This window comes from Sminthopsis crassicaudata, chromosome 1 (genome assembly GCF_048593235.1).
Source record: "Sminthopsis crassicaudata isolate SCR6 chromosome 1, ASM4859323v1, whole genome shotgun sequence".
In the NCBI taxonomy this organism is placed as follows: Eukaryota; Metazoa; Chordata; class Mammalia; order Dasyuromorphia; family Dasyuridae; genus Sminthopsis; species Sminthopsis crassicaudata.
The window spans coordinates 737,743,965-737,771,251 of NC_133617.1; the positions used below are offsets into that span (position 1 = coordinate 737,743,965).

Genomic DNA, 27,287 nt, shown 5'->3' on the forward strand with positions numbered 1-27,287 from the left:
AAGCAGGAAGGAAGGAGTTTGACGATCCACTGGAAGTCCTTGTCTGAGAGGTGCTTGTCAGGGCCAAGGTCAGCCTGGAGGGGCAGAAGACACGGAGATGTCGGAGGCTTCCGGGGCCTCACTGGGACCCCAAGAACCGCGCGGGCAGGGCGGTGTTTGGCATCCCGGCGTCTCCTGGAAAAGCCCCCGGGACCCGCCTGCCCTCTCCGATCACCGGGAGCCGGCCAAAATGACGCCCGCTGCTCCTCCTCGGCCACCCCATCAAGGGCAGGGAGGCGGGAGACGCTGGGAACGAGCCCGGTCATTTCCTTTGACCCCTACAAGCCTCCCCCTCCCCGGGGTACCCCATGAGCCCCAGGCCACGGGGCACTCAGTGCAAAAGCCGGGGGGAGAGAGGGCGGCTTGGAGCCGTCCGTTCCGCTCTCGGGGCCTCGCTGGTAGGAGGAGCGAGCTGGGCGGATGACCTCGAGGTCCGGGCTCTGAAACCTCCAGGGGACACGGGTCAAGGGTCCGAGGCAGACTTCCAAAACGTTATTTGTGGGAAACCCGTTTTGCCTCCAAATCAGATAAAAATGGCTTGGAATAAGTCGTGAATGAACTGATTTCAGGGGCTGAGAAGGCAACACGGCGCCCGCGGAGCGTCCCACAGCCGCCCGCCTGGCAGAGCGAGCCACGTACCCAGCTGAGCACCAGGCGCTCCTTTGGCTGGTTCTTAACCTTCATTAGGAAGTACCTCTTCCGGATCCTCCAGCCTGCGGGAGCAGAGCGACCGTTACAAGGAGCTTTTCTCAAGAGGAAGAAGCAGAGACGCGCAGGGCAGCAACATGCAGCGTTGTTTGGGACGATTAATGCCGATTTTATCCCCTTATTAATTTTTGTTTTTAAGGGAAGGCCTTCAGTCCTCCCCCATCTCCAGGGGGTCCGGAAGGTCACCCGGAGAACAGAGGGCTTGGCGGGGCCCTCTGGGGGCGCCCGTGAGCGGCAGCCCCGCCGGGGAGCTGGGCTGGGGCAGAGCCTTGAATTTGGGAGCTGTGAACTACCGTGTTTTTAAAAATTGGATTTTTCTTGTGCAGCAAAATAAATGTGTGGATGTGTGTGCACATGTTGGATCTAACACGTCCTTGAACGTATTCAGCACGTAATGGATTATCTGCCAGCTGGGGGAGGGGGGGAAGGAGGGAACAGAAGGCCTTGCAAGGGTCCGTGTTGGAAATTACCCGTGCATGATTTCTAAATAAAAAGCTGTAATGATAAATAAATAAATAAAAGCTGTAATAAACTTTTTTTTAATTGGACATTTGAAGGCATTTGGACGTTTTTAGCTTGTTAAGATTATGGGACTGTTATTAAAATTTAAGTAACTGCCTCCTTTGTGTCCATGGTTTTTTCTGGCGCCCGCAGCAGCCCCGCTCCCAGAGGGGCCCCGCCCCAGCGCTTCTCACCTATGTCTTTCAAGGGCTCCACCACCTCCCACTTTGGCTCCGATCGGAAGAACATGGACACCTGCTGCAAGGCAATTTCTGCAAAGAGATTGAAAGGCCCTTAGGGACACCGGCCGCGACACAAACGCGGACTTTCTCGCATTCGTTTTCATTTTAAAGCTCGCGGGGTCTCGAGGCCCCCTCGGTGGACAGGAGATGCAAGGGTCCCTCTCACCGCCTCCACGCTGAAAAGGGGAAACCGAGGCTCACACGTGCCCGGTCACACCCGGGAACTGGCCCCGGAGAAGGGAAGCCCCTGCCTCTCACCTGGCCAAAGGAACCCGCCTACAAGTGAAACTGCACTGCAGGCCTTGCTCTTTCAATGCCAGGTCCCCAGTTACAGGGGGGCCTTAGACGCCAGGTCACGTGTTACAGGGGGCCCTGCAGGCAGGGGCACTGCCCAGCAGGGCACTGACGTGGTCAGACCGAGCTGGACGAGCGGACTTGGGCGCAGCAGTGGCGAGAAGGCCCTTGGGACAAGCCCCGAGGGCATCGCTTCCCCTCCGAAACATTCTGCAGCCATCTCTCTACAAGCCCCTGGCAGCTGCCCCGCGGGAGCCCGGCTCACGGGCCTGGAGCAGGCTCCCCCAGCCAGAACCGGGCTGCCCAGCTCCCAGCTCGACTGGAGCGTCGCTCCGTGAACACGAGGCCCGTCTCGGCTCCGCGGGACCACAGCTTTTGGTGCCACAGAAGGGGGTCGCTGAAAACCCTGCAGCCTCCAAAAGGGGACGCCTCCTGGCTGCTTCTGGCAGGGGCCTTTTCCCCTCCCCCTGGACAAGGAGAAGGAGCTGCTGCACCTCCGTTTTCTGGGGGAATAAAACAAGTTCAGTCCCCTCATCATCCATTCCGGGCAGAGTGACAGTGGAAAGAGTTCGAATTCTGCTGCTGCTGACCCCTAGCCCGATGACCTTGGCAAGTCCTTCCCTGCCTGGCTCCTGCACCGGGGAGGGCCGGCCGGGGGCGGGGGGGGGGGTGTTTCAGGCTCCACGAGGGTTCTGTTGGCTGGAACCTTTCACATTCATATGGAATTTTCCCTCCCATAATCAGCAAAATTCCAGGGAAAACTTCAAACAGCAGAACTGACCCCCAGATAACGGAGTGACCTTCCCCGAAGGGCCCCCCTCCCCCGGGCAAGCCACGCTCTCAGAGGCTCGGGTCGGGCGGAGCCCGCTGACGGGGCACGAGGGAGAGGTCTCCGGGACCACTTACGTCCCGCGAACCTTTGCTCTAAGGCCACTAGTTCCCTCGTGACGGCCGACGTGCCAGAAACCGCATCAGCTTTCCCTGGAAACAGCCCCAAGCGTCCGCCCCCTCTAACTAATATCGGGGCAAAATGGTCTGGTGCTGCCATCCTCGGGTTAAATGCAAACCAGCTGCTATTTTCAAATGGATGACTTAAGTGTGAATGACTCAGGGAAGGATTACTCAAGGATCCCTCTGCCAGGGCCCGGGTGGCTGGGCACGGCCGGAGCCCCGCAGGCACTGCCCAGAGCCTCACCCCGGGCGGCGGCACGGCCTCCAGCACCGGGGGGCCGTTGAAGGGGCAGAGCTGGCTTGGGGGGGAGTCACCCGCAGCCTTTCTGCACCGCCGAGAAGGGCCCACGGGGTGACGGAAACCCCACAGACATCTGCTGGGCTCCTGCTCCCTGGGACCCAGCGTTATCATCTTCCCCTCCCCGCCCCCATTTCCCAATTCTGATGCAGGCAGAAAACAGGAGAGACCTTCTTATCGTTTTCTCCAGGGCCAGAAGGCCGCCAGGTCACTCCGCCTCCCCGCAGCCGTCTCCTTGGGGAGAGACAAGCATGTCCCCGAGCACGGGAGAGGGCAGATGACTCTCCCGGAAGCTGAGAAGGTCAGAGCCGGCTCTCCTTCACCAAGGAGCTGCCCGGGGTGTCCCGGCTGAGGGGGCTGGCCCCTGGGAGAGTGGCAGGTCCTCCCGGACAAGGGCCGCGGGCCTTGGCTAAGGTCTCTCACCTCCCTCAGGGGAAGGGGGCGCCCTGACAGCTTCTTTGCCAGCCCCCGGAACATCCCCCGGCCCAAGGGCACCCGACAAACGCCGCTGCCCGGCCGCCTTTCCAGCCAGGTCCGCCCTCTGTCCTCCCGATGAGCTCCGGCACCCCCCAACGACACTACTAGCGGCCGGGGCCTCCCAGGCCGCTGCGCTCCAAGCTTTCAGAACCTGCCCCGACCCCTGGCTGTTTCACCAGGACCTCTGCGCCTGGAGGACGTGGCAGAGGACTGCTCCCGAGGCTGGCGTGTGAGCCGGACCATCTCAGCGAGGAGACAAGCACAGGGCAGCGAGGGGGACCCGAGGGGGACCAGAGAGGGACCAGAGGGGGGCCAGAGAGGGACCAGAGAGGGACCAGAGAGGGACCAGAGGGGGGCCAGAGGGGGGCCAGAGATGGACCAGAGAGGGACCAGAGGGGGACCAGAGAGGGACCAGAGAGGGACCAGGGAGGGACCAGAGGGGGACCAGAGGGGGACCAGAGAGGGACCAGAGAGGGACCAGAGGGGGACCAGAGATGGACCAGAGAGGGACCAGAGGGGGACCAGGGAGGGACCAGAGGGGGACCAGAGGGGGACCAGAGGGGGACCAGAGGGGGACCAGAGGGGGCCAGAGAGGGACCAGAGGGGGACCAGAGAGGGACCAGAGGGGGGCCAGAGGGGGACCAGAGAGGGACCAGAGGGGGGCCAGAGAGGGACCAGAGAGGGACCAGAGAGGGACCAGAGATGGACCAGAGAGGGACCAGAGGGGGACCAGGGAGGGACCAGAGGGGGACCAGAGGGGGACCAGAGGGGGACCAGAGGGGGACCAGAGGGGGACCAGAGGGGGGCCAGAGGGCTTCCTGCTGCCTTTTTTTTCCCCAGTGACAGCTGTACTCTGAAGTGCGAGGCTACGAGGCTACGGCACAGCCAGCCGCCACTGTGAGTGATTCGCAGCTCTGCTGTGACTGGGTGTAACAAAAGACAGCAGGGGCCACAAAGGAGGCCGCCCCATCACGAAGCCCGGTCCTCCCCTCGGTGTCCTGCGGAGATGCCCAACGTGGCCTAAACGTGGTCCCGACATCTCGAAGCCTCCGTCCCCGGAACAATGACTCCGGGTCCTGCCCCCCGAGGCCCCCTACGTCACGGCCTGCGGGGCAACCTGCGCCCGCAGCCGGTCCTGCCGTAAGCAGAAATGCTCCGGAGCCGCCCAGACCAGTCAAGGCCAGGAAGCGGCGGCTCTGACAGAAACCAGTGTTCCGGGCCTGGAGAGTGAAGCCCTTCCCCCTAAGGGCGCAGCCGCCCCCTCCGCAATGAGATGAACACCGAGTGACCAGAGAGTCCTCCCGCAGACTCCTCGTAAAGTCCTCCCGCAGACTCCTCGAAGCGTCACACAGACTTAGGGCCCTCCCACTCACCGGTGTAATTTGCAGAGTAGTTGTTGGGGTCTAGAAACTTCTTAACCAGTTCACAGTTGGACAGGATGTGGTTTGTGGTGATGACGTTGAGATAGTTCTGGAGGCCCTTCTGTCTTTCTGCTATGAACTCCCGATCCATGTTGCCAATCAGCTTCTTGGGAGGAAGAGGTAGGCTCAGACCTGAAATCTGGGAGAGAAAAATTATCAGCGCAGCGCCAGCCCTCCCCACGCGTAGCCGACTTATGGGCCTGGCGCGCTGCGTGGCCAAGCCCCTCCTTCTGGAAAGTGCTCGGAAAACCTGGGCCGTGCTACGGAAGTACTAGTGATAACAATAGTCACCTCTTTTGACCGATTATTGGGAAAATCCCTATGAATTGTATTTTTTAAAATGCATTAATTTAAAAAAAATTTTAAATAAATTTTTTAAATTAAAAATTTTTACATAATTAAAAAATAAAATTTAAAATAATTCCTAAAAATTTAAATATTTTAAATAAAATAATAAAAAATAAATTTAAATAAATAAAAATAATTTATTAAAAAATAATGCAAACCCATGGGTGACGGTACTCTCTGTAATCGCAACAGCAAAATCCCAACATCCAGAATAAGTAAAAATGTCTAACGTGAAGGAGCAGCGGAATAAGCCGAGCCCCACTGAGGTAACAGAAGGTGAAGAACAGAAATAGGTGAGCATCAATAACAAGATTTTATCTTTTTCAATGAACAAAAAAATCTGCCTGGTCCCCCTTCTACCCGGCTCTACCTCCTAGAAATCACTGAAATAGAAAAAAAGCCTTACTAACCATACTTAGAGTCAAGTAAAACAGGCCCCTGCCCCCGCAGGTCAGTCCGGAGGGAGGAGCCGCTCTGCACTCAGAGCTGGAGCCCAGAGTCTTTCCTAGTCATTTGTTCATTTGTTTGTTTTCCCCTCTGAGGCTATTGGGGTTCAGTGACTTGCCCAGCGTCACACAGCCAGGAAGTGTTCAGTGTCAGAGGGAGGATTTGAACTCGGGGCCTCCTGACTTCGGGGCTGGTGCTCTCTCCACTGCGCCCCCTAGTGGCCCCTAAGTCATTTGTTTTTACAATAAGGCTGGTATTCATCCTTTCCCTCTGCATCAGCTCCTACAAGTCTGGCCCAGTTTGTTGGTTGTTCGGGCCCAAGGGGACACAAAGGCAGCACAGTGAGCTCAAAGCGAGGGGCAGGGGCGCGCAGCTGTCCTTTGTCCTCGTCGCCGCGCGGGGGATCAGGCGTGTCCGGCTGAGCAAGCCGAGCCCCGAAGGACGCGCCGCAGCGCAGACAGTGTCCGGACTCAGACCCGCCCGTACAAGACACTGTCCAAAAAGCATTCGTGGCTGCGGCAGAATTCAGAGTGTTTCATGCAATTTTCTTCCCTAATTTTGCATCCTGCAACATTTGTGATTCATGTTTTGTAACAGCGGCTAACTTCATGTTTTCAAAAACAGATTAAAAATAAATGTGGGGGCAATTAGATGGATAGAGCCCAGGGGAGAGAGCGCCGCCCTGGCGTCAGGAGGACCCCAGAGGCTCACACTTCCTGGCTGTGTGACCCTGGGCAAGTCACTTAACCATTTTAGTCAGTAAGTAAAGGAATGATGAATGAATGAATGATGAATGAATACATAGATGGATGGATGGATGGGGAAGGATTTCTGAGAGAAGAAGTGAAAAGAACAGCCAGAGAAGCCGTCCAACCCAGACTACCAACATGCCAAAGGATTCTACCCACCCGAAAGCAGAGATGAATGGGCAAACGACACACGGGGGGAGTAAGCGAAAATCCTTCGGTTTTTATGCTTAAATTAGCTGCAAATCTAAGTTTAATTGGTTTTATGCTTAGATTTCACAAATGCTTTCCTTGTTTGGGAAAAAAAAAATCTTCCCTAAAAGGGAATCCCCCAGCTCCCAGCTGCCCCCAAGCTCGGCTCTCCGGCTCTGGCTAATCTCAAATCTCCACGTTTTGAAGCTTATAAAACACGAGCCAGGAAAGCAGAGGCAGAGGCGAGCCCCTTTCAGAGAGAAACGGGATTCTCTCCCCCCCCCCGCACCCCCCCCCCCCCCCCCCCCCCCCCCGTCCTTCAGGAAGGTGGCCGGTCTAAACCGAGGCTCTGGCCAGGCGGCGCAGGTCTGGGACGCGGAAGGCGCCAGCCGCCCCCGGGGGCACAAAGGGCAAAGTCAAAGGGGGATTTTATCTGAAGAAGTCCGGGATGGGGCGGAGGAGCCCCGAGAGCAGGCCGCATCGCCGAGGGTCTCGCTGCTCCTGGCTCGGGGGCTCCGGGTGCCCCACACGTGAGGTCACACATCCAAACACCTAGATCCGGGCTCGTCTGCCCCCACATCTGACAGATGAGAAGCCGAGGCGCAGGGAGGTGAGGGGTCGGCACCGGGACTGAACTTCTCTCAGGCGCCTCCCAAAGAAGCAGCGACATGTCACAGGCTGCATCTTGGCTTCCCCTGGACCGAGCGGCTCTTGTTAGGCCAGAACCAGGAGACGGCTGTGCTCCTCGGAGCCCGCTCCCAGCTTTGGGAGCTCGTCCGAGGCAGAGCACGAGGCTCAGGACCCCGGGGCTGGCCCGGAAACAAGGAGCCGCTTCCCCTCCCTCCCTTCCCAAAGCAACAACAAAGCATCGCTCCTCTTCTCCCCAAGAACCAGAGGCTCCAGCGCGAGCTACAGCAAACCGACTTCCAGCCTGGGCCCAGCAGCCGCCGGAAGCAGAGGCCAGCAGAAGCTTGCCTGGCGCCCGCCGGCCTCCCTGTGCCCTCCTGGAGCCCCGCGCGTCGCCGAGCCGCGGCAGTGCCGGATACCTGTCTGCGGACGGATTCTCAACCCTGGCCAGAACTGGGAGAACAAAGCCCGGTCCCGGGGCTGTTTCTAGCATTGAATTTCAAAAAAGGAGGAAGAAATTCTACAGGGGGAAAGGCCGCCTGGAAGGCCAAGCGGGCAAACAGAACCACGTGTGATTAATGTCTATCGGCGTGCCAGTGACGTGCCCTGAATTCGAACAAAAATGGCCGGTTATTTGTCAGCGAAAGCTGCACTCTGGGTGCCGGGCAGCTCTGCTGCAAGGTCTGCCTGCGCCACAGATTGGGCGATTTCCCAATCCCCCCCCCCAGCGCTCACCTGCAAACTGCTGTTGAGTAAGTCGAAGTCGCTGTATCTTCTCACAATCTGCGGGGACAAGACAGGTGCGGAGACTCAGCAGAGCCCGACCGGGCCCACGGACCAGGCTTGACCGCCCCGTGCGGGGCGACCCCCAGCCCTCCCTCCCCGCGGTCACTTCCCCGCCGTCCTGGTCTGAGGCCCCGGGGCAGTTTGGGATTCTTCCATTATAGAATTGGAAAGAAGCGGCAGCCCACGGCTCCAGGAGGAAACCACAGCCCAAGGTCCCAGGGGGTGTCCTGAGGAAAGGCCCCCGGCCCTGAGGGCGGTGCGCCGGGAGGGAGGAATAGGAAGGACAGCGGTCCATCCAGGCCACGTGGGCGTCAAGGCGCTAGGAGACGAAGGTCAAATGAAGGGGGCAGGCAGTGCGCTGGAACCCTAGGGGTTCTGAGGAAGCGGCCGGGAGCCTGCAACAGCCGGCGGCCCGAGGAACCTCAGAGCGGGCAAGGACCTCAGCCAAGAGGGGCGTCGGGATCCTCCCCGAGGATGTGGGACGGCTCATTGTGTCCTCCCACCCAGACTCCTGGGACCCTGCGAGGGAGGGGCCCTGGCCATTGTGGGAACATTAGGGCACCTGTGTCGGACACAGGAATGCGCTGCGCCCGGTACATCCGGGGGAGGCCGGAGCCAGAGGCCGGAGCCAGAGGCCGGGGCCAGAGGCCGGGGCCAGAGGCCGGAGCCAGAGGCCGGGGCCAGAGGCCGGAGCCAGAGGCCGGGGCCTCACACCTGGATTGTATCTGATGGGAGATGGGAAACAAGCCCAGGGCTGGGGGAGGAGGTTTGTGACCAGGGAAGGCGAGGGACCCTGGGCCTAGAGAGGGAAGAATCTACCTCTGGTGAGGGAGGGGAAACCACTCTGAGCAAAACTTTCCCTAAGATTAAAAAAAAACTTTTACTAAAACCCACAGTTGTCTGTTTCTACCCCGCCCCCACAGACACAGGAGTCTCTGACCATGGCAACGCTGCAGGTCTGGCGCAGCCGGGCCGGACTCACTGACCCTGCTGAGGAGGCCCCCGACCCCCAGCCCCTCCTCTGCACGACGCCAGGTCTCTCAGCTCCCTCTCCAGGCCCCCTCCTCTCCTCTCTGTCTGTCTCTCTCTCTGTCTCTCTCTCTCTCTCTCTCTCTCTCTGTCTCTGAGAGCCCCAGCACCATTCCCATTCAGGCCCGGGGCCCTAGGGGCGGCCTCCACAGGAATGCTCGCTGCTCTCCTCCCCCCAGAATCAGAGCCTCGCGGGCCGGCCTGGATGAGCGGAGGAGAGCAGAGGCTCCTTCTTCTGGCCTTTGGCGTGAATGGCCACGGGGACCGGACTCCTGGAGAACTGGGCGCAGATTCCACCCCGGCCCCTCCTTCCCTGCCTCCCAAAACCCCCTCAGTAACCGCCCCCCCCCGGCGCCCCCCCTCCCGCCCAGGCGGGGAAGCGCTACTCATGGAGGCCCGAGGGCCCAGCTCTGAACTTTCCCCGAGCCCCCAAATCACAGCCGGGAGGAGGCGGCCCTCCCCGAGCTGAAACAGGCAGTGATGGGAGAATTACCTGCCAGCTGTTCTCTATGGAAATCCCCCTCTGCACCCGGATGATGTACTCCTGAAAAAGAAGCAGGAAAAACTCAGTTAAAAACCAGCCCAATAACTGACTCCAGAGCCGCAGGGCCAGGGAGGGGAGGGGCCCTCTCGGGCAGACTTGTCCACAACGTCCGCGCTGTTCAGACACCTGCGTGCATCCGTCCAATGGAACGAAAAGGCCAGAATTAAGAAACCCCGGCTGTGACGTTAACGGCACAGGGATTGGCACCTGCTTCTTGCTGATCTCCCCCAGTCCCAGAGGCTCAGTGCTCACTGCGCCACCAGCTCCTCGCCCAGGGCCCCACCAGCGCGTGGCCCCTCAACCCAAGGGGCTCAGAGTAAAGCGGGGGCCTGCTCCTCTGACAGGGCCCCCCCCAACTTCCCCTTTTCTGTCAGAAGCCACATGGGCACCACCCCCACCCAACGCTATGACCTGCGACTCTTTCTGGAAACTTCCCTTTCCCTTATCTCCTCCCCACCCTCCCCTACCATCTAGTCAGTATAGGAAAGGCAGAACTGTGGCAGAAAAAGCCCAGAAACTCAGCGCCCACAGCCTGGCCCTGCAAAGAACCACCTCAGAGGGGCAGCCAGGGGGCGCAGTGGATAGAGCACCAGCCCTGAATTCAGGAGGACCCGAGTTCAAATCTGGTCTCAGACACTTAACACTTCCTAGTGTGTGACCCAAGTCACTTAACCCCAGACTTAAAAAAGAAAAAAAAAAAAGGAACCACCTCAGAACCGGCGCCGGAGGAACGGCTCTGGAACAACTGGGGAGTGCTGAGAGACTCCCCGCCCTTACGGCCCCTTCTCAGCATTGGAAGGATACCAAAATTTCCATTTTAAATGCATCTCATTGTATTTTAACAATAAGAACCACAAATAATTGGCACTTGACTATTTCTGGGTAAGGAAGGGGCAGTCAGGCCTGCGATTTCCTTTTTGGGGAGAACTTTAGCATGGAAGCCCCCTTTTAGCCAACATACAACAGCGATCCCCGGGCTTGGGAGAGCTGCCTGATGGAAGCAAGGGAAAAAAAGGAGGAAGAGAAGAAAGTAGGAAGGAAGGGAAAGAAGGGAGAGACAGGAGGGAGGAAGGGAGGAAAGGAAGGACAGAAAGGAGGGAAGGAGGGAAGGAGGAGAGAGGAAGGGAGGAAAGGAAGGACAGAAAGGAGGGAAGGAGGGAAGGAGGAGAGAGGAAGGGAGGAAAGGAAGGACAGAAAGGAGGGAAGGAGGAGAGAGGAAGGGAGGAAAGGAAGGATTTACTCAGTGTCTATTAAAGCCAGGCACAATGCTGAGCCCTTTACAAGCACTCTCTCATTGAATCCTCCTCGCCCCGGGAGGTCAGGAAGCCTGTTAGCCCCATTTTACAGCCGAGGAGAAGCCCTTGGAGTCCGAGGCCGGCGGCCTCTCCCTGCTTGCCGCCCCTGGGCGCCCGGCACAGATTTGAGGGGTACAGAGGGCGCGGGGCAGGAGTCTGGCGTGCAGCGCTTCTCCCCTAGCTCCATCCCCGTCTCCTCCTCGTGGCCACTTAGACCGTGAGCAGGGACCTGCCGGGCCGCCCATCTGCTGCAGTGCATGTTCCTTCACCGCAAAGCCGGAGCCCGCTTGCAGGCTGGACAGGAACACTGCAGAGAGATGTATGATGGGAAAATCCGCAAATTCCCTTCAAGCGTGCATCAAGCACCTAGGACCACTCAACGACCGGGGGAAAGGTTTCAAAGACCCCTCCGTTCCCCTCATTTCTAAGAGGAGGTGGGAAGACCCCTCCCCCCCATCTGTAGGGTCTGGCCAGCGCCCCGGAGCATGGGAGCGCGCTGCTGCTCACTCTTTCAGTCACGTCCATCTCTTCATGGCCCCCTTTGGGGTTTTCTTGGCAAACGCCCTGGAGCTCTTTGCTCCCGCCTTCTCCAGCGCATTTTACAGATGGGGAACTGAGGCAGGTCAGGGTCTGGGGCCTGACCGGCCCATAGGAGGGGTCCAAGTGGGACGGAATGAGGCAACCAAAGGGGGGAACCTGAAGGCGCCGCCTGGGAGCCCCGGCTCTTCCCGCATGCTCCGCCTCTGGCCACCATCCCGGCGGGCCTGTGCGTCTCTCAGGGCACAAAGCGGAGCGGGGAAGGTCCGGCCCGTGGGATCATCCGCCAAGGTCATGAGGGCAATGAGCTGGAAGTGGGGACGGCACCTCCCGCTGCTGGAAGCATCACTTCTATTCGCCCCTGACAGGAAGGCCGGAGTGCTGCGGTTTACTTACTAATGATAAGGAGACAGAGTCCCCGAGAATTGTGGGGGGGCTCTCAGGTCCAAGGGGCTGGAGGGGGCCCCAAAGCCCACAGCCAGGCTGCAGGGCCTGGTCTCACACTGACCACGTGGTGCACACAGGCCCGCCCGGCTGATGGCGGTTTTCTTGATCTCCACCACAGGAAACAATGTTGCCGTTCACAAGCACTTGTGTGCTCCGAGACTCCCAAGAGTTACAGCCAGGGCCTCCTCCGTGTTACAGAAAGTGCCGGGCGGCTCCGGAGCCGGGTCCTAAGTGTGCAGGGACAGACTCCGGTCCAACACAGATAACCCTGGGCCCGGCCGGGGGAGTGACCAGGCAGAGCCCTCGCTGGCGGCTGGGCGGCTTAACTCAGGCTACAAAGTAACCCTGGGCCAAGGGGCAGGCAAGTGGGGCTGCTCTGGAAAGACAGGCCGGCCCTCACTGCCAGGGAGCACAGGGAAGCCTGCACTCGGTGGGGGCCAGGCTTGGGAGCCGGCAGGACCCCCAGGTCCCACCCCCAACAGGGAGCAAGTTGCCCCAAGAGTTCCGGGTCCCCCAGGCCCGATCTGCCTCTGGAGAGCGGCTCTCTCCCTGGGAGCTCCCTGCCCGCCAGGAAGTCCCAGGTACTGACCGCCAAGTGGGCGAGGCAGATCTGGGAGAATTTCCCAGAGGACCAAGCAAAGGGAACTTACCCGGCATCATTAGTAATCAATCAATAGCACTATCAATGGCAGTCACTGTGTCAGCGTAATCAGAAACCGGTTTATGAGCCTGCACCGTGCCAGGCTCCATGAGAGCGTGGGAAAGCAGTGACCCAATCCCCCAATATATCTGAATCTCCGACCCCAGCCTGTGCATTAGAATCACAAAGCAGCTCACTTCTCACATCCGGCAGGCCCAGTCGGAACCTCTCTGTACCCTCTGAACTGGGGCGTCAGCAGGAAGGTGGCGGGGGCCCTCCCTGAGCCGACCCCCAGGAGCCCCAGGTAGAGTCCGATGGGGGCAGGGAGACCAGAGGCGGCTGACAGGGCCCCCGACGGAGCATCTCCCTGCTGCGGGTGAGAAGATGGAGAGAGGACGGTCTCTCCTCTCCAGAACATCGGGAAAAATGAAGTGTTCCCCATTGCTAGGAGGGTCTCCCCGTCCCCCACCCAGCTCAAGGCAACAGCTCACCATCCTACAGCAAAATGTCCCCAAGTCCCCAAAGGGAAACCGAGGACCCGTCATCTCCTAACGGACCCAACATGTGGGGCCATGAGGCGTGAGGTAAACACCCTGCAGGACGGCACAGCACTAAACTGGAAAACCAGCGCGGGGGGGGGAGGGTCACGCTTGGTTCCTCAGCCCCCCACGGTGTCCACATGGGCGGAACAAGCAGAGTGTGTGTGTGTATGTGAGAGTGAGATGGCTCCTTCCTCCTTCTCCTTTCCTCACCACGTCCTCAGGCAGCTGGACCAGAGCCAGAACACCTGCCAGGCAGAGGGCAGAAGCCCAGAATGGGCCCTATGGTGGCCCCCAGGACACACCGTTCCTGAAGGGTGGGAGCCTCCACTCCAGTTCACGAAGCTGGGGGTGTTCTTCCCTCCTAGAAAGACTACTATGGACAGCTAGGGGGTGCCCTGGGTAGAGGTTGGGGGGGCAGGGAGATCTGAATTCAAATCTGGCTTCAGACAAGTTTCCCCACCTCTCAGGGCCGCGGACCACGAGGGAGCCACCTGGGAGCTCTCGGGCCCACGCGGGGCCCGCTGGAAGGACTGAGTGCACATCAGCCGCCGTCCATCAGTCCTTACCAGGGGCCAGTTTGTGAAGCGAACTCCAGATGAGGCTCGCCCAGGGCCAAGTGAACGAGGAGCTTCAAAAGCTCATTTATCCAGGCCCGGCGTCCCCTGGCACAACACCCCACCCAGGATGGTGAAGAAATGCTGGAGGAACCGGCTGGGAATGGCCGTCAAAGCCATGGGGAGGTGTTGGCGGCTCAGAACCGACCCAATTGGGCCACGAATCCACAGGTGCACACTACCAGATAACACTACGTCCAACCGTTAAAAGGCTCAAAGTCGGGACTGGACATGGGGTTTTGTTGGTAGGGAGAATTCCCAGATGAGGAATTCCCAGCAGCCAGGAGGTGGGCTCAGGGCCCCAGGGTGCTTTTTCCTGCCTTTTCTCCTTCTGCTGCTTCTAAACAGGCTCAAAATAGAAAAACAAAGCAAAGCACTGCAGCTTTCCCTGTGCATCTCCATCCAGCACAAAGGCCAAAGGCAATTGTCCTAATTGTGGAAGGGGCCTTTAGGGAGGGCCGGCTTCCAGGTTCCTGTACCCCCGGTATCCCCCAAAGATTCAAAACCAGCAGGTGACGGACAGACCAGAGAAGAGAGAACAAGAGCAGGGCCCCAAACCTGCCCCCCCCCAGTGCCCCGGAGGCCTCTTTTCTCCTTCCTACTCAGGATGAGCCCAGTCAGCTCCCTTTGATCCCATACACTGATGATGCTGGTCAGTAAGACCCAAGGTGGGCACACGGGGCTGCCGGAGTTACCAGAACCAGCGCCCCAAAGAAGTGGTCCAAAAAGCAATGTCCAGAAAATGTCCAATCACAAAGGTAAACGACCCAGGCAGGGAACAAGAGCATGAGCCAACTGGACAAAGGGCTGCCCACGGGACCGAGAGAAAGGGATTCTCTACTTGGGTGGATTTGGGAGGGCACAGGTAGGACCCAGACAGGCGCAGGTGGCTAACATGGGTGGTTAGCGCCTCTGACAAGAATAGCAGCCAATGAGGCAGCACATGATGGGGGAAAGGGGCTGGGTCAGGGCGTGTGGTGGAGGGGGGTGTGCTAGACGGACTCCAAGGACCCTTCCTCCATCCTTGATGAGACTCTACCCTTCTCCCATCCACCCTCTCACAAGCCCGTGGAGTGCCCAGGCCAAGCCATTTCTGTGGAGGCTCAGGAGATGGTGTTGGGTTTTATTCTCCTCCCTTAGGATGTGCCACCTCATTGGCTGGGTCTCCCCTCAGAGGTGCTCATTGCACCCCGTGCCAGCCACCTGTGCCCGTCTGGGGCCTGCCCGGCCCTCCTGAATCCGTACAGACACACCCACCACTCACTGACACCCACAGCCTGGCTGCCTGACCTTCACAAGGCCAGGGAGGGAATGCCCTAAGTCCTGAGCCGGTCTTGCAAGAACAGATGTTGAAAACTATCTTTGCATGTACTTTGAAAATAAAAAGCTATTATTTAAAAATAATAAGTAGGTAGGCAATTTGATACAGTTCATACACGTGCTCTTGTGCAAAACATTTCCACATTAATCACAGCTATGAGAGACATGGATCAAAAGGGGAAAAAAAGCACAAAAAAAGAATAAAGTCACAAAAACATGCTTGGATCTGCATGCAGGGTCCATCAGTTATGGACGGCACTTCCCTCCGGGAGTGCTTGGTACTTGTGTTGGATCACTGTGCTGCTGATAGAGCCGAGTCATTCATTCACAGCTGATCATCACACAATTTTGCTGGGACTGTGTGTAACATTTTCCTGGTTCTGCTCATTTCACTTTGCATCATCAGTTCATACAAGTCCTTCCAGGCTTTGCTGAAATCTTCCTGTTCATCACTTCTAATTGCACAATATTCCATTACGTTCATATACTACACCTCGAGCAGCCATTCTCCAATGGATGGGCATCCTCTCAATTTCCATTATTTTGCCACAACAAAAAGAGCTGCGCTCTCTCTCTGTCTCTCTCTCTCTCTCTCTCTTTTTTTTTTTTTTTTTGGGCAAATTTAGGTCCTTTTCTCTTTTGTTTGATCTCTTTGAGAAAGAGACCCAGTAGTAGTACTGCTGCTCAAAGGTTATACACGGTTTGATTGCCTTTTGGGCTTAGTTCCAAATTGCTCTCCAGAATGAGTGGATCGGTTCACAACTCCACCAACCATGCCTTAAGTTCTAACTATTTGTTCTAACAAACTATTTGTTCTAGCTAACTATTAAGTTCTAACAATTTTCTTAAAGGAAGGCAAGAATGAATGTTAACTAATGGACATAAATAACAGAACCTAGGTAAGGTAAATTAAGTAAGTTAATTTGGGCTGACAAATGAAGCAATTAGCCTCCCCTGGCCCTCTTACAAATTTCCCTGAACTCAATTTTAGGATCACATTGATTAAATTAGTCAGAGAACAGTGAACTTTCAACCTTATGCAAAAGCAAATAAAGGGTTAAAAAGCAGACTCTTATTAGTGGATACCCAATTAGCCTGAACATCCATTCTAATCCATCTAGTCCACCATTTATTTTTCTTTCTCTTCTTCCTTCTCTCCCTCTTTCCTACTTTTTGGACTTTTCCACCAGAGCGCCTTTCTTCAACGGTCAATAGGAACATTACCTTTCCGGCCTACTCCAAAGGCAAACCTCCAGTTCAACCAGCAGAAGACTTATCTGGGAAGTTAGCCCGGATCCATTAAGTAGAATGGCTGCCCTCGTAGCACCGGCCAGTGATGGGAATAGCACAAATTACAGCGAAGAGCACCGTGTAACTCCCTCTTCCCCTTATTAGAACAGTAACTGAAGAAAGGTTCCAAACTACCTTGGCCTTTAATGGCTTCTAACATTTTGTTCAATGACATACAAGCACCTTTAAAGGGCCCGACAGATCATGGCTGGACTGAATCCCAGTTCCCAAATGACGACCCAAGCCAGATAATTATAGACTTAGGCAGACCAGAAGCTTCCACTTGGACTGACTAGGCGAGTATGGATTTCACTTCAGCCTTAAGTCTAAGGAAACAGCCGATCAACCGGGGTGTCCAGAAGGGAAATGCAGCAACTGCCTAATCAGCAAATATAGTTCATGGTTTTAGAAAGGCTATAATTCCAGGAACACCGGAACAAAGGACAAAAGCAGCAGTACTAAGAACAGGAAAAATCAAAGGGCCTTTTCTGGTTTTTCAGAATGAAATGACAGTCCCTTCCGCTAATAGGGACTTCAATCCTACATTCAGCTAGGAAGTCAATTTTTTAAATTGCCCTTTTATTGCACGAGGATGGCCTGAAGAGAGGCTGTGTCTAAGGTGCCATGAGATAAGGGATGGCTGTCCGATAAGCAGCCTAGGGTGAGCAGAGAGGTTATCAGAGCTTGGATAAGGACAGTTTAGTTTATTATCCCCACCAACTTCTAGGAGCCTTTTGCCCACTTTCTTTTGCCTTAGCACCTCCCTAAGCTGAAGGAGGCAGGAAATGAGGACTTAGGCTCTGGAGGGACTGGAGAAATCTTTTCCTCTCAAGCTTCCCATTTTACAGATGAAGAAACAGAGAGGCAGAAAAATGCCCAAATATTTTCCATACATTTAGTTTCTGTGATTGTAAACTCCTTTCTTATTATTTGTAGAAGGACATGGTTTTTGCTTCTTAGAAAAGTTGTTTAAAAAATAAAACACACAAGTTATCAAGTTCTTAGAAATTTGTAACTGTAAATACAATCGTTCCTCTTAAAAAATGTCAATGAACCAAAATTGCTTTAGAACATGTACCCAAACTCACGTTTTTGCAAAGCCATGTTACTAAATGAGCCCTTTATTTCCAGTGTCCTTGAAGTCCGCGCTTGCACCTCACAGGGAGAATAACCCTCATTTCTCTGCCCTTTGCCATCAGTAAGTTGTTAGGGGATTCCCACCCGGTGCTAAGTCACGGGAATGGACATAATTCTCTAATTCTGTATGCTGGATCTGACCCACGAGGAGATGTTATGGAACTTGAAACAAGGCACTGAGTGGAATTGAGGAGACAGTGGTTAAATCTGCTTTAGCAATGATTTAATCCTACAACAAATAATGGTTTCCTAGTGATAGAATCATTGGGTTGTACTCAGTGTGGGGCATATAAGGAGGAGCTCAGAACTTTACCAATGAGGGGCGTTAAGAAAGGTGATGACTCTGGCCTCAGTGTTCTCCTCTGTAAAATGGGACTGGGGACCTGTCAGGACTTTTCCAGCTCTAAGCCTAGGGTCCTCCGTGCCCTCCGGGTCTACGCTCCAGCGGAATTACTGCAGGTCTTCCAGTGACTCCACAAACAAATGCGTCTTCCTAACATCCCCTTTGCTGTATTTATCAGCTCGAAACCTTCCAAAGGCTCTGCCTTTTCTCTTAAGTAAATCCAGATTTCTCCATCTTCTATTCCCAGCAATGAAGCCCCGACCACCTTCTCCCTCCCGGTACTTCAGCAGAAACCCCGACTCCTAAAGAACGCAGTCCAAGGGCTTGGAGAGCGACTGGGCGATCTGCTGTTTTCAGAATGGTAATTCGCCAAACCTTAATTTATTCAACATTCAGTGTGGACAGGGCACACCAGGACCCCTCACGCCCCATCCGGCCGCCATTTGGCCATCTGCCCAAATCTCTCTTGCTCTGGCTCCTGGGAGAACCAGGTTGGTTCTGGAAGAGCCGGGCCAGCTGATTCAGCAATTCTCCATGGCAACTCGTGACCTCCCGCGCGGCTCCCTCCCTGGTGGTTGCTAGGCAACTGTGAGCTACCTGAGGGCAGACACTGGCTCTCTGGTTGGTTTGGTAGCCACAGGACTCAGTACAACGGGAAGACCCCTTTTCTTTTTGTTTTCCCTTTCCCCCTCACCTCCTCCCCTTCACACTTCCTGTCCCCCTCACCCCCTCCTTCACACTTCCTGTCTCCATCACCCCCCTCCTTCACACTTCCTGTCTCCATCATCCCTCCTTCACACTTCCTGTCCCCATCACCCCCTCCTTCACACTTCCTGTCTCCATCACCCCCTCCTTCACACTTCCTGTCTCCATCATCCCCCCTTCACACTTCCTGTCTCCATCATCCCTCCTTCACACTTCCTGTCCCCATCACCCCCTCCTTCACACTTCCTGTCTCCATCACCCCCCTCCTTCACACTTCCCGTCTCCATCACCCCCCTCCTTCACACTTCCTGTCTCCATCACCCCTCCTGTCTCCATCACCCCCCCTTCACACTTCCTGTCTCCATCACCCTCTCCTTCACACTTGCGGTCTCCATGCCCGATTCTCAGTGACAGAGAGCGGGAGCCAGGGATTGGTGGGGGCACTGAATCTCCAGCCCTTAGCCCACCGGCCCTGGCCAAGGATCGGGACTATTCTGGCCAAAAGGGGGCAGTCCTCTGCTGAGCACTTTATTGGGAGGGAGGGGGGCGGCGCCCAGCGGGGGTGCTTTCCAATCCTGCCCCCTCATTTTTTTAGGAACTCAATGCCCAGACCTGTGCTGGGGGAGGGGAGACTGCTGAGGGAGCCCCCCCCCCCAGGCTCCATCTCCGAGGCAGGGATTTCCCAAGGGGTCTCACAGCGGCGAAGGGTTTTTGAAAGCAGCCCGGCTTGCTCCCTTGGCGTGCTCAGCGTTGGCAGTGGGCAGAGCCCCCCACGCGTGTCAGGGTGGGAGCCCGCTGTCAGTGTGCGCCGTGCCCGGGGCCAGCATAACTACAGCCCCAGGGGCAGATGGCCGGACCTCGGCGGGAGGGTCTCCCATGGGGGAGGGGAGAGGTATGAGAGCAGCTCAGCTTCCTAGGGCGCCTTACGGGTAGTGGGGGAAACTAGGTAAGAGAGATCAAGTCCGGCCGACTGTGTCTCTAAAGCTAAAGCGCAGGCGCATCATCCGCCCAGGTAACCGGCCCATCTTAAACACCTGCACCCGTGACGGGGAGTCAAAAGCACAAGCGTGGGCTCGCACACACGGAGCCCCCACGGCCTCGGGGCAGTTTAAGGCTTTAGAGCTGCCCTAAGACTTTGGGGACAGCCCCAATCAACACCTGAAAAACTCCCGCCCCCAAGCAGGGGGCGCTCTCCCTCCCTGCCCCTCCCTCCCCCACCCGCGTTGGGCCCCGCCTTTCCCGGCAGAGGGTGTGAGGACTCGCGCCACCCCCCTCCCCCCCCATGTTAGAGCAGAGTGGCCCCGCAGAATGAGTCACGGACCGCGGGCAGTGACTGAGCTGTCCCGAGGGACGGAGCGCCCGCGGCCCCACGGGCTCCGGAAGGAAATGGTCTCCGCGCCCAGGTCTGCAGCAGCCGGGGCCTTCTCCGAAGTGAGGGAGCACGGAGAAGGGGGGGGGAGACTCCGGGAACTCAAACTGCAGCCGCCAGATAAAAGAAAGCCTTTTCTCGAGGCCGCTGCCGGCGCTCCCGCAGCCGGGACAGGAAGCCTGCGAGCCCTGGCCGGGGTCCTTCTGGTTCTGCTCCGCGGGGCAAGGACCGAGCCCAGCCCGCGGTAGCCGCTAGCACAGGGAACTCCGGCTGGGACGCTCCCTCTGCCTTTGGGGGTCAAGTCTCCCTCTGACCTAGGCCTGACAGGGCGGCCGCCGGGGGAGAGGGGAGCGGAGCCCCACAGAATCCCCAAGCGTGGCTCAAACCGGATTAAAACCTCCCCGGAAACTTTAGCAAAATAACGAAACATACAATAAAACATAAAAATGTCCATCTGCAGTTTCCGAATCAATGTGGCCAAGTAGAAATGCCTCTCTGTGACTTAGATCTAGAGAACTGGGGGGAGGGGGGATCACACGCACGTGTATATGCTCGCATGTACTTAAGTATCCCGCCCCCCCACAGGAAAAAGGTGAACCCCTAAGACAAACCCCCCCATGGCCTGTCCACCCTGAGGTGGAAAGTATGGAAATAGCAGCTTTCAAATCTGAACCTTAGACTAGTTCCAAGCCCGCAGACCGCCCCGCAACGGTCCTCCCCCCCCCCCCCCCCCCGCGGGGAATCTGCTTTTTAAATTTCTCTTTCTGCCTTGTTGGGGAGGGGCACTAAAGCAGCCCTCCCCCACCCCCGAGTTCAGGCAAAGGCTCCGGGGCCAGACGGACAAGAGCTTCTCAAGGAAGACGCCAAAAAGGCTCCAGGCGAAGTGGTCGTCTCCCTTTCCGGGGAATGGGCGCAGAGACGGGAGGAGGCTCTGACAGAGGAGGGAGGGAGGTCACGGGTCACTCCCCACCCGCGCACAAACGCCGCCCCACGGCGCGGAGCGAGCGCTCTCAGGGCTTTGGGCAGGAAACTCTAATTGCTAATTAAAGGGAGCTGTCCTCCGGCCTTATTTCTCTAGAAAAGGTGGAAAGGCCGCAATAAATCCCCCTCCCCCTCCCTCCGCCTCTCAGCCCTCCGGGAAGCCTTCCCCTAGCACTACAAGGGGGGAGCACCAGTCTGTCCCCCTCAGAATCGGGCTGAATGTCTGCCCGCCCCTCTCAGGAACTTTCCAGGCTCCTCCTGGAGGGTCCTGGCCCCGGTCTTTCCTTAATTGGCCAAGAACCCCCCCCCCCTGCCCACTGGCTGCACTTGTGATTAGGGTGACATTTATATCAGAAATAGACAAGGGCTAAAAATTCAGGAGCTTGTCTGGACTTAAGTGATGGAGAAAGCGGATTAAACCGCAGCGTTCCGGGCCCACAGGATTGGGAGCTGATCGTTAAATCCTCCAGCACACCACCAAGCCCGGCCGGAGCGCACGCAGCTCCAGCAGGAGCCTTTCCCGGGACAGAAAGTGGCGGACTGTCTGTCGTGGGCCATACAAAGGTTACTGCCACCAATCAAGTCAAAGCGCACCCGGCCAGGGCTCACTGTGGGCCGACCGCAGCTCTCCCTGCGTGGGATGCGAAGCGCCCTCGGCAGTCTGAGACAAGTCACGGAGCCCAGCGGGGGAGGCCCGCAGGACCGGGCAAAGTCAAATGGTGGGGCTTCCTGGTTAAGGGAGAGTCCGAAACCTAGTTTGGTTCACTTGGCTACAAATTACTGGCAAAAGTGCAGGACTTATCATTACCAAAGGAGGGGCCGGGGAGAGCAGGGCTCGGTACCCTCAGCTCCCAGCATCCATGGGTGCTTTATTCATATTTGCTGAATTGAATTAACATTTGGGCAGGGAGGCCATCATGGCTTCCAAAATCCAGCAGGACTGTAGAGAACAGGTCGTGTCAGCCCAACCTCGTGTTGTTAGGTGGGAGAATAATTAAATTTGGTAAGAGGCAAATCACCTCGAGAGCCCTCAAACATTCGGCAAACCTTGTGCTATTGTTGCCAAAAAGATGGAGCAATGGGGTCTGCACCACAGTGTGTGTGCAGGAGGGTAGGTTCAGGACGGGTAAAGAACTGGGCCCCAGAGACAACTATGGACACTGAGGTGGAAAACATAATAACATTTTCACACACGCCCCCATCCCCGCCCTTTTTGGTCTGATTTTTCTTGCGTAACAAGACAGATATGGAGACGTTTAAAAGTATTGTATATGTATAGCCTACATCAGATTGCTTGCGGTCTTGGGGAGGGAGATAAGAGAAAAAAAAACTAGAGCAAAATCTTACAAAATTGAATGTTGAAAACTATTTTTACATGTATTTGGAAAAATAAAATAGTATTGAGGGAAAAATAAAAAGTGGATCCAGAAAGTAGCCCTCAATACACAGATGCTAATCTCCAGGGCAGAACCTGAAGCACATGAGCCTGGGCCTGGCACTGCCCTCGATTCCGACCGAACGTTGGTACACTGGTCAAGTTCTCGTGCTGTTGGAAGGAAGTGTTCACACACTGAGTGACAGAATGAGCTCGAAAAAGATTTCAACGATTAGAATCATGGGCCAACGTTCGTAAGATGGAGAAATAACTGTCAGGTCTTTCGTTTGCTTTCTAAGAATCAGCCGCCCAAAGCAAAGCAGAATTTCAGGGCATTTTAAGGGATTGCCACAACAGAAGCCAACAGGTGAGGGAGTAGATAAAGCGGCGAGGGCAATGGGAGGCTGAGGAGGCGATCCTCCCCCCGGCCTAGGCAAGCTCAGACACATCTGTGCCGGCGTAACCTGGAAGGCGCCGGAGCCTGCCACCTGGGGCCTGGCACAGAGAAGCGGGGATTTTTAGCAGAGGGCAGGCAGGCTCCAAGGACACGGACTGAGAGGACCGAGTAAAGTCCTCTCATTAGAATGTGGCCTTGACCAGGGCCTAGCTGTGACTTGAGACTTTGCATTAACCAGTGGAGCCATAACTAAAAGCAGCAGGTGTTCCATTATCTTAGATAAACATTTCCCTCTATTCCCCCCCAACACACACACACACACACACACACACACACACACACACACACACACACACACACACACACACACACACACACACACACTCTCTCTCTCTGTCTCTCTCTCTCTGTCTCTCTCTCTCTCTCTCTCCTTTTAATTAACTAATTAGGAGGTAAAGAGTTTGTTATTTACTAGTATTCTCTTCGATCTGGATAGATTTGTTTTTAACGTGTAAGCCTGGACTTCCCCAGACAATGGGAGAAGAGGTCAGGGGGCGACGGAGGCTTCTGGTTAGGGTCCATGTGGTCTCATTTTTTGCAGTTTGCACTTTGCACTTCTTTCCTGATAGCACCTTGTCTGTTAGGTCAATTGAGACTTTAGTTATTATCCTAAGTACTTAGGACAGTCTGGCACACAGCAGGTGCAAAATAAATGTTAGTAATGATTATCATTAAGTCACTTAACCTCAGCCTGCCTCAGTTTCCTCAAATGTGAAAAAGGAATAAAAACACCTCCCAGGCACCATGTAAATGCTACTTTAAAAAATATGCTTAAAAATAAAAATGGGGCAGCTAGGTGGTGCAGTGGATAGAGCACCAGCCCTGAAGTCAGGAGGCCCCGAGTTCAAATCTGGTCTCAGACACTTAACACTTCCTGCCTGTGTGACCCTGGGCAAGTCACTTACCCCAGCCTCAGAGAAAATAAAAATAAAAAAATAAAAAAAAAAGAAGAACCTTGGTGGGGTAGCTAGGGGGTGCAATGGATAGAGCACCACCTGAAGTCAGGAGGACCTGAATTCAAATGAGCTCTCAGACATCTGACACTTCCTAGCTTTGTGACCTTGGGCAAATCACTTAATTCCAATTGTGTCAGAAAAAAAATTATATTTTATATATATATATGTAGGATTGCTTGCCATTTAGGGGAGGGGGGGATGGAACACAAGGTTTTGCAAGAGTTAATGGTGAAAAATTATCCTTGCATATGTTTTGAAAATAAAGCTTCAATAAAAAAAGCTTACTATCACTCAAAAAAAAAAGTTTTTAGTTATTCTATGAAATATTTCCCAATTGCATTTTTAAAAAATCTTAACATTCATTTTAAAAATGTTTGAGTCCAAAATGGTCTTCCACCAGTCCCCCTCTCCTAGAGAAAAACATTATTTTTATGACTTGATTCTGTATGTGGCTTAGCTATAAGTTCTTTGCTAGTTGTTCCCTCCCCCACCCATTAGATTATGAGGCTCCCAAGGACCTCTAGGAGCACAGTGCCCAGCATACTGTAGGCACTTAATAAAAGAGGGATGGGAACAAGGACTTCTGCCCAAAAAGGAGGAAAGAGAACCAGATAAAGACTTAATTGGCAGGAAACTTGGTGCAGAGAGGGAAAAGCCTCTAACAAGAGGATGCTACCAGAAGGGCCTCAGAACCCCCCTTCTTTTCTCTTGGTTTTGCCAAGAGAGGCAGGAGGACATCGACGTGCTTTATCTCCATTTCTCCTCCCTGTGACTGGCAGTGGTTCCTAATGCTTTAAATCTGCCTCTATCAAATCCAGGAGCATCCAGCCTGCTCCGGCAAAGGAACCGTCTAGGCCCTGGAAGTGCAGCTCTGGAGGAATCCCATTTTTAATGAATGAGATGGCCGGCTCTCTGCAGGTTCCTGAAATTGTTACAGCAGGCCCGGGGACCACACAAAGGCTGCCCTCTGCAAGGACCAAATAAAGGGGGTTCCTCCAAGAGAGATCAGTGTTCCAGATGATGGAGACAGGGGGCTACCTCGGACCACTCCAGAGCCTCTTCGAGGAGAGCTCCTGGTCACAAAAGAGATCAACTGAGTGATCGATTCACATTCAAGCAAAAAAAGAGAAGAAAACTCGAGTGGACGAAAATGGCTGATTACCTATAAGGAAAGAAGCCACTGGCCTGGGCCCTGCCCTGGGCAGGTATGAGAGCTAGGAGGAAAACCCAGAAGAGCGTCTTGGGCAAGCCCAAAGGAAGAGCCTCACGTCAGACCTTCCAATTAAGATTTGGGAAAGGGCCCAAACAAGGAAGGTGTGGGCTCAAAGGCCACCAAGGGGGAAACCCGCAGCTCTGTGCCACAGGAGCAAGGGTGGAAATCCCGGAAATCAGACTGCTGAAAATGGGCTAACCACATCTCAGTGAAATCCTGGAAAATTATGCAGGTCACAGTTAGAATCAGTGATCTGGAAGCCACTAACATACCCCGGGGCATTTAACAACTTGGCAAGGAGGGCACCTGTAAGGAACTCCAAGGTGAAGCCGTCCAGTGAGGAAGAACTGCAGGGGAAATGGGCACTGTGGCTGGGGGGGAGACTGAGGCTGCCGGGCAGTGCCAGGGCAAGTGACAACCCGCCTGAAGTGGGTGCCAGCTATCTCCCCCCTCCCCTCAGTGTGCCTTACCACAATCAGTGTGACTTCTGGGGCAATGACCCAGGAAACCCTGAAGGGACCACCCAGCCCCCAACCTGGCGCCTCCAAAGTCTGGAGGCCCACAGACCCTGGGCCTGGAGGAGGAGGAGGCGCCTGGCTAGCTGGTGTACTGGGGTGGACACTGCACCATGGGGGGGGGTTCACTCCGGCTCCTCTGGGCCCCACCACACACACACACACACACACACACACACACACACACCCCTCTGCAGGCACAGAAGCAGCATCTCTTTAATCCACCCCAACTTTGTTCCCCACCAGAGGAGTGGCACTCTGTCCCAGGCACTGCGCCAAGTGCTTACAGACGCTCTCTTTGTTATTAGCCCCATTTTACAGGCGGGGAAGCAGAGGCTCTGTGATGGGCCCAGAGTCATGGGGTTGGTGGTTTCCAGGAGTCTGGGCTCTTCAATATTGACTGTCCCAATCAGATATCAATTTCCTCATTAACTCAATGGGGGGAAAATGTGAGATCCCCTCATTTCCCATCCCGAGATTGCTCTCATTGATTTTCCAGTTAATCCTCCAACCAGCAAGAACATGTGGCCTCTGATGACTGGGCCTAATCCAAGCGCCCATAAAGGTGGATAAAATCAATATAAACGTGGGAGGGAGTTCCCCTTGTCCTCCTACAGGCAAAATGCGTATTTATTATTTCACAATGTTCCAGCAGCTGAGGCATTAAAATAATAGATTCCCCTCAGAGTTTTACATTTGGTTACCATGTCTGTTGCATATAGTAAGCGCTTAATAAATGTGTGAGCTAAGATGAATTGATTCTATAGTAAATTTAGTCTTCAAAACAAGATCCAGGCAGAATTATTTATACAATAACAATAATCCATTTAGAGGTGACTCCTTTAACAGAAATAGATGACTTAAAATATTTTAATTTCTAGTCAGCATCTATCAATCAAAAATAAGGGCCTACTATGTGCTGGACACAGGTGATAGAACAGGGGGGCGCTCCCGGGGGTCTAAAAGCTTACACTCCATCGGGAGACAATGCTGGTGCTGTACACTCATACACGACATGTGTACGCACACACCAGGACGATGGCGCTAGCAGGTGAGAGCCTCAGCAAAGGCTCCATGTAAAAGAGTGTTTAAGCTCTGGTCCGGGCACTCCAGGGGGACCACACCGCTCTTCCCTCCCCTCCTCTCCAAGTAAAGGCTGCTTTTCACACCCCCTTTCTCATAGACCCCGAGGGGGACAAATAGGAGAAAAACAACTTCCCAGAACTCCAGGGGTCATCCTCTAGGTGAAAGGCATGACGCACCCAATCAGCCCAAGCTTCTGCACTGTCTAGGCCAGGTCCTACTGGACAAGGGGAATTCCCTCCCTCACTCATACAGATTTTATCCACCTTTACAGGAAACTCAGACAAGGCCATCAGAAGTCACATGGTCTCACACCAGTGTCACAGTTTCAAGGATTAACTAGAAAGTCCACCTCCAAAAACATGGAACTCCAACATGGGTTCTGTGAACTTGGAGGTGGGTAAAAAAATAAATAAAAATAAAAATCACACCTTTATTTCAATATAACTTGCTTTCTTTATAATCGCATTTATTTTTTTTTATAAATTTAAAAATATTTTTTTTCTGAGAAAGGCCCTAGGCCTCTCCAGATTGCCTGAGGTGTCCAGGACACAGAAAAAAGGTTAAGAACCCCTGGTTTAAGCAAACCCCATTTCAAGAAATTTCTGAGGCACACAAAGCCGAGTTTTCCTTTTCTTTGTAACCCCAGCATTTAGCACAGGGCCTGGTGCATAGTAGGCGCCTAATAAATGCTGGTTGACAAGACTAGAAAGTCAGGTGGTTTTATCCTAGGCACCCCGTTTTAGAAGCACCAGGCCTTTTAATGGACTTCCAATGCAAACGTTCACCTTGGAATTCCAAAGAATCCTTCAGTACCA

General features: G+C 54.9%; 1 protein-coding gene across 3 annotated transcripts in view; it reads right to left on the reverse strand.

Annotated features, from left to right (window-relative positions):
• PXK (PX domain containing serine/threonine kinase like) overlaps positions 1–27,287 on the reverse strand; it is a 50,227-nt gene that overhangs the window by 18,034 nt on the left and 4,906 nt on the right. For 2 of the 3 annotated variants that reach the window (XM_074284254.1, XM_074284253.1), the window contains exons 2-7: positions 9,600–9,650; positions 8,027–8,074; positions 4,884–5,070; positions 1,443–1,520; positions 679–752; positions 1–74 (exon numbers count right to left, since the gene is read on the reverse strand). The exon at positions 1–74 is cut by the window's left edge and continues 1 nt beyond it. In XM_074284254.1, coding sequence (XP_074140355.1) covers positions 1–74; positions 679–752; positions 1,443–1,520; positions 4,884–5,070; positions 8,027–8,074; positions 9,600–9,650 — 512 coding nt within the window. Of the gene's footprint in view, positions 75–678; positions 753–1,442; positions 1,521–4,883; positions 5,071–8,026; positions 8,075–9,599; positions 9,651–13,060; positions 13,081–27,287 lie in introns of those variants that run through there. The other variant, XM_074284255.1, reaches the window with a different exon arrangement.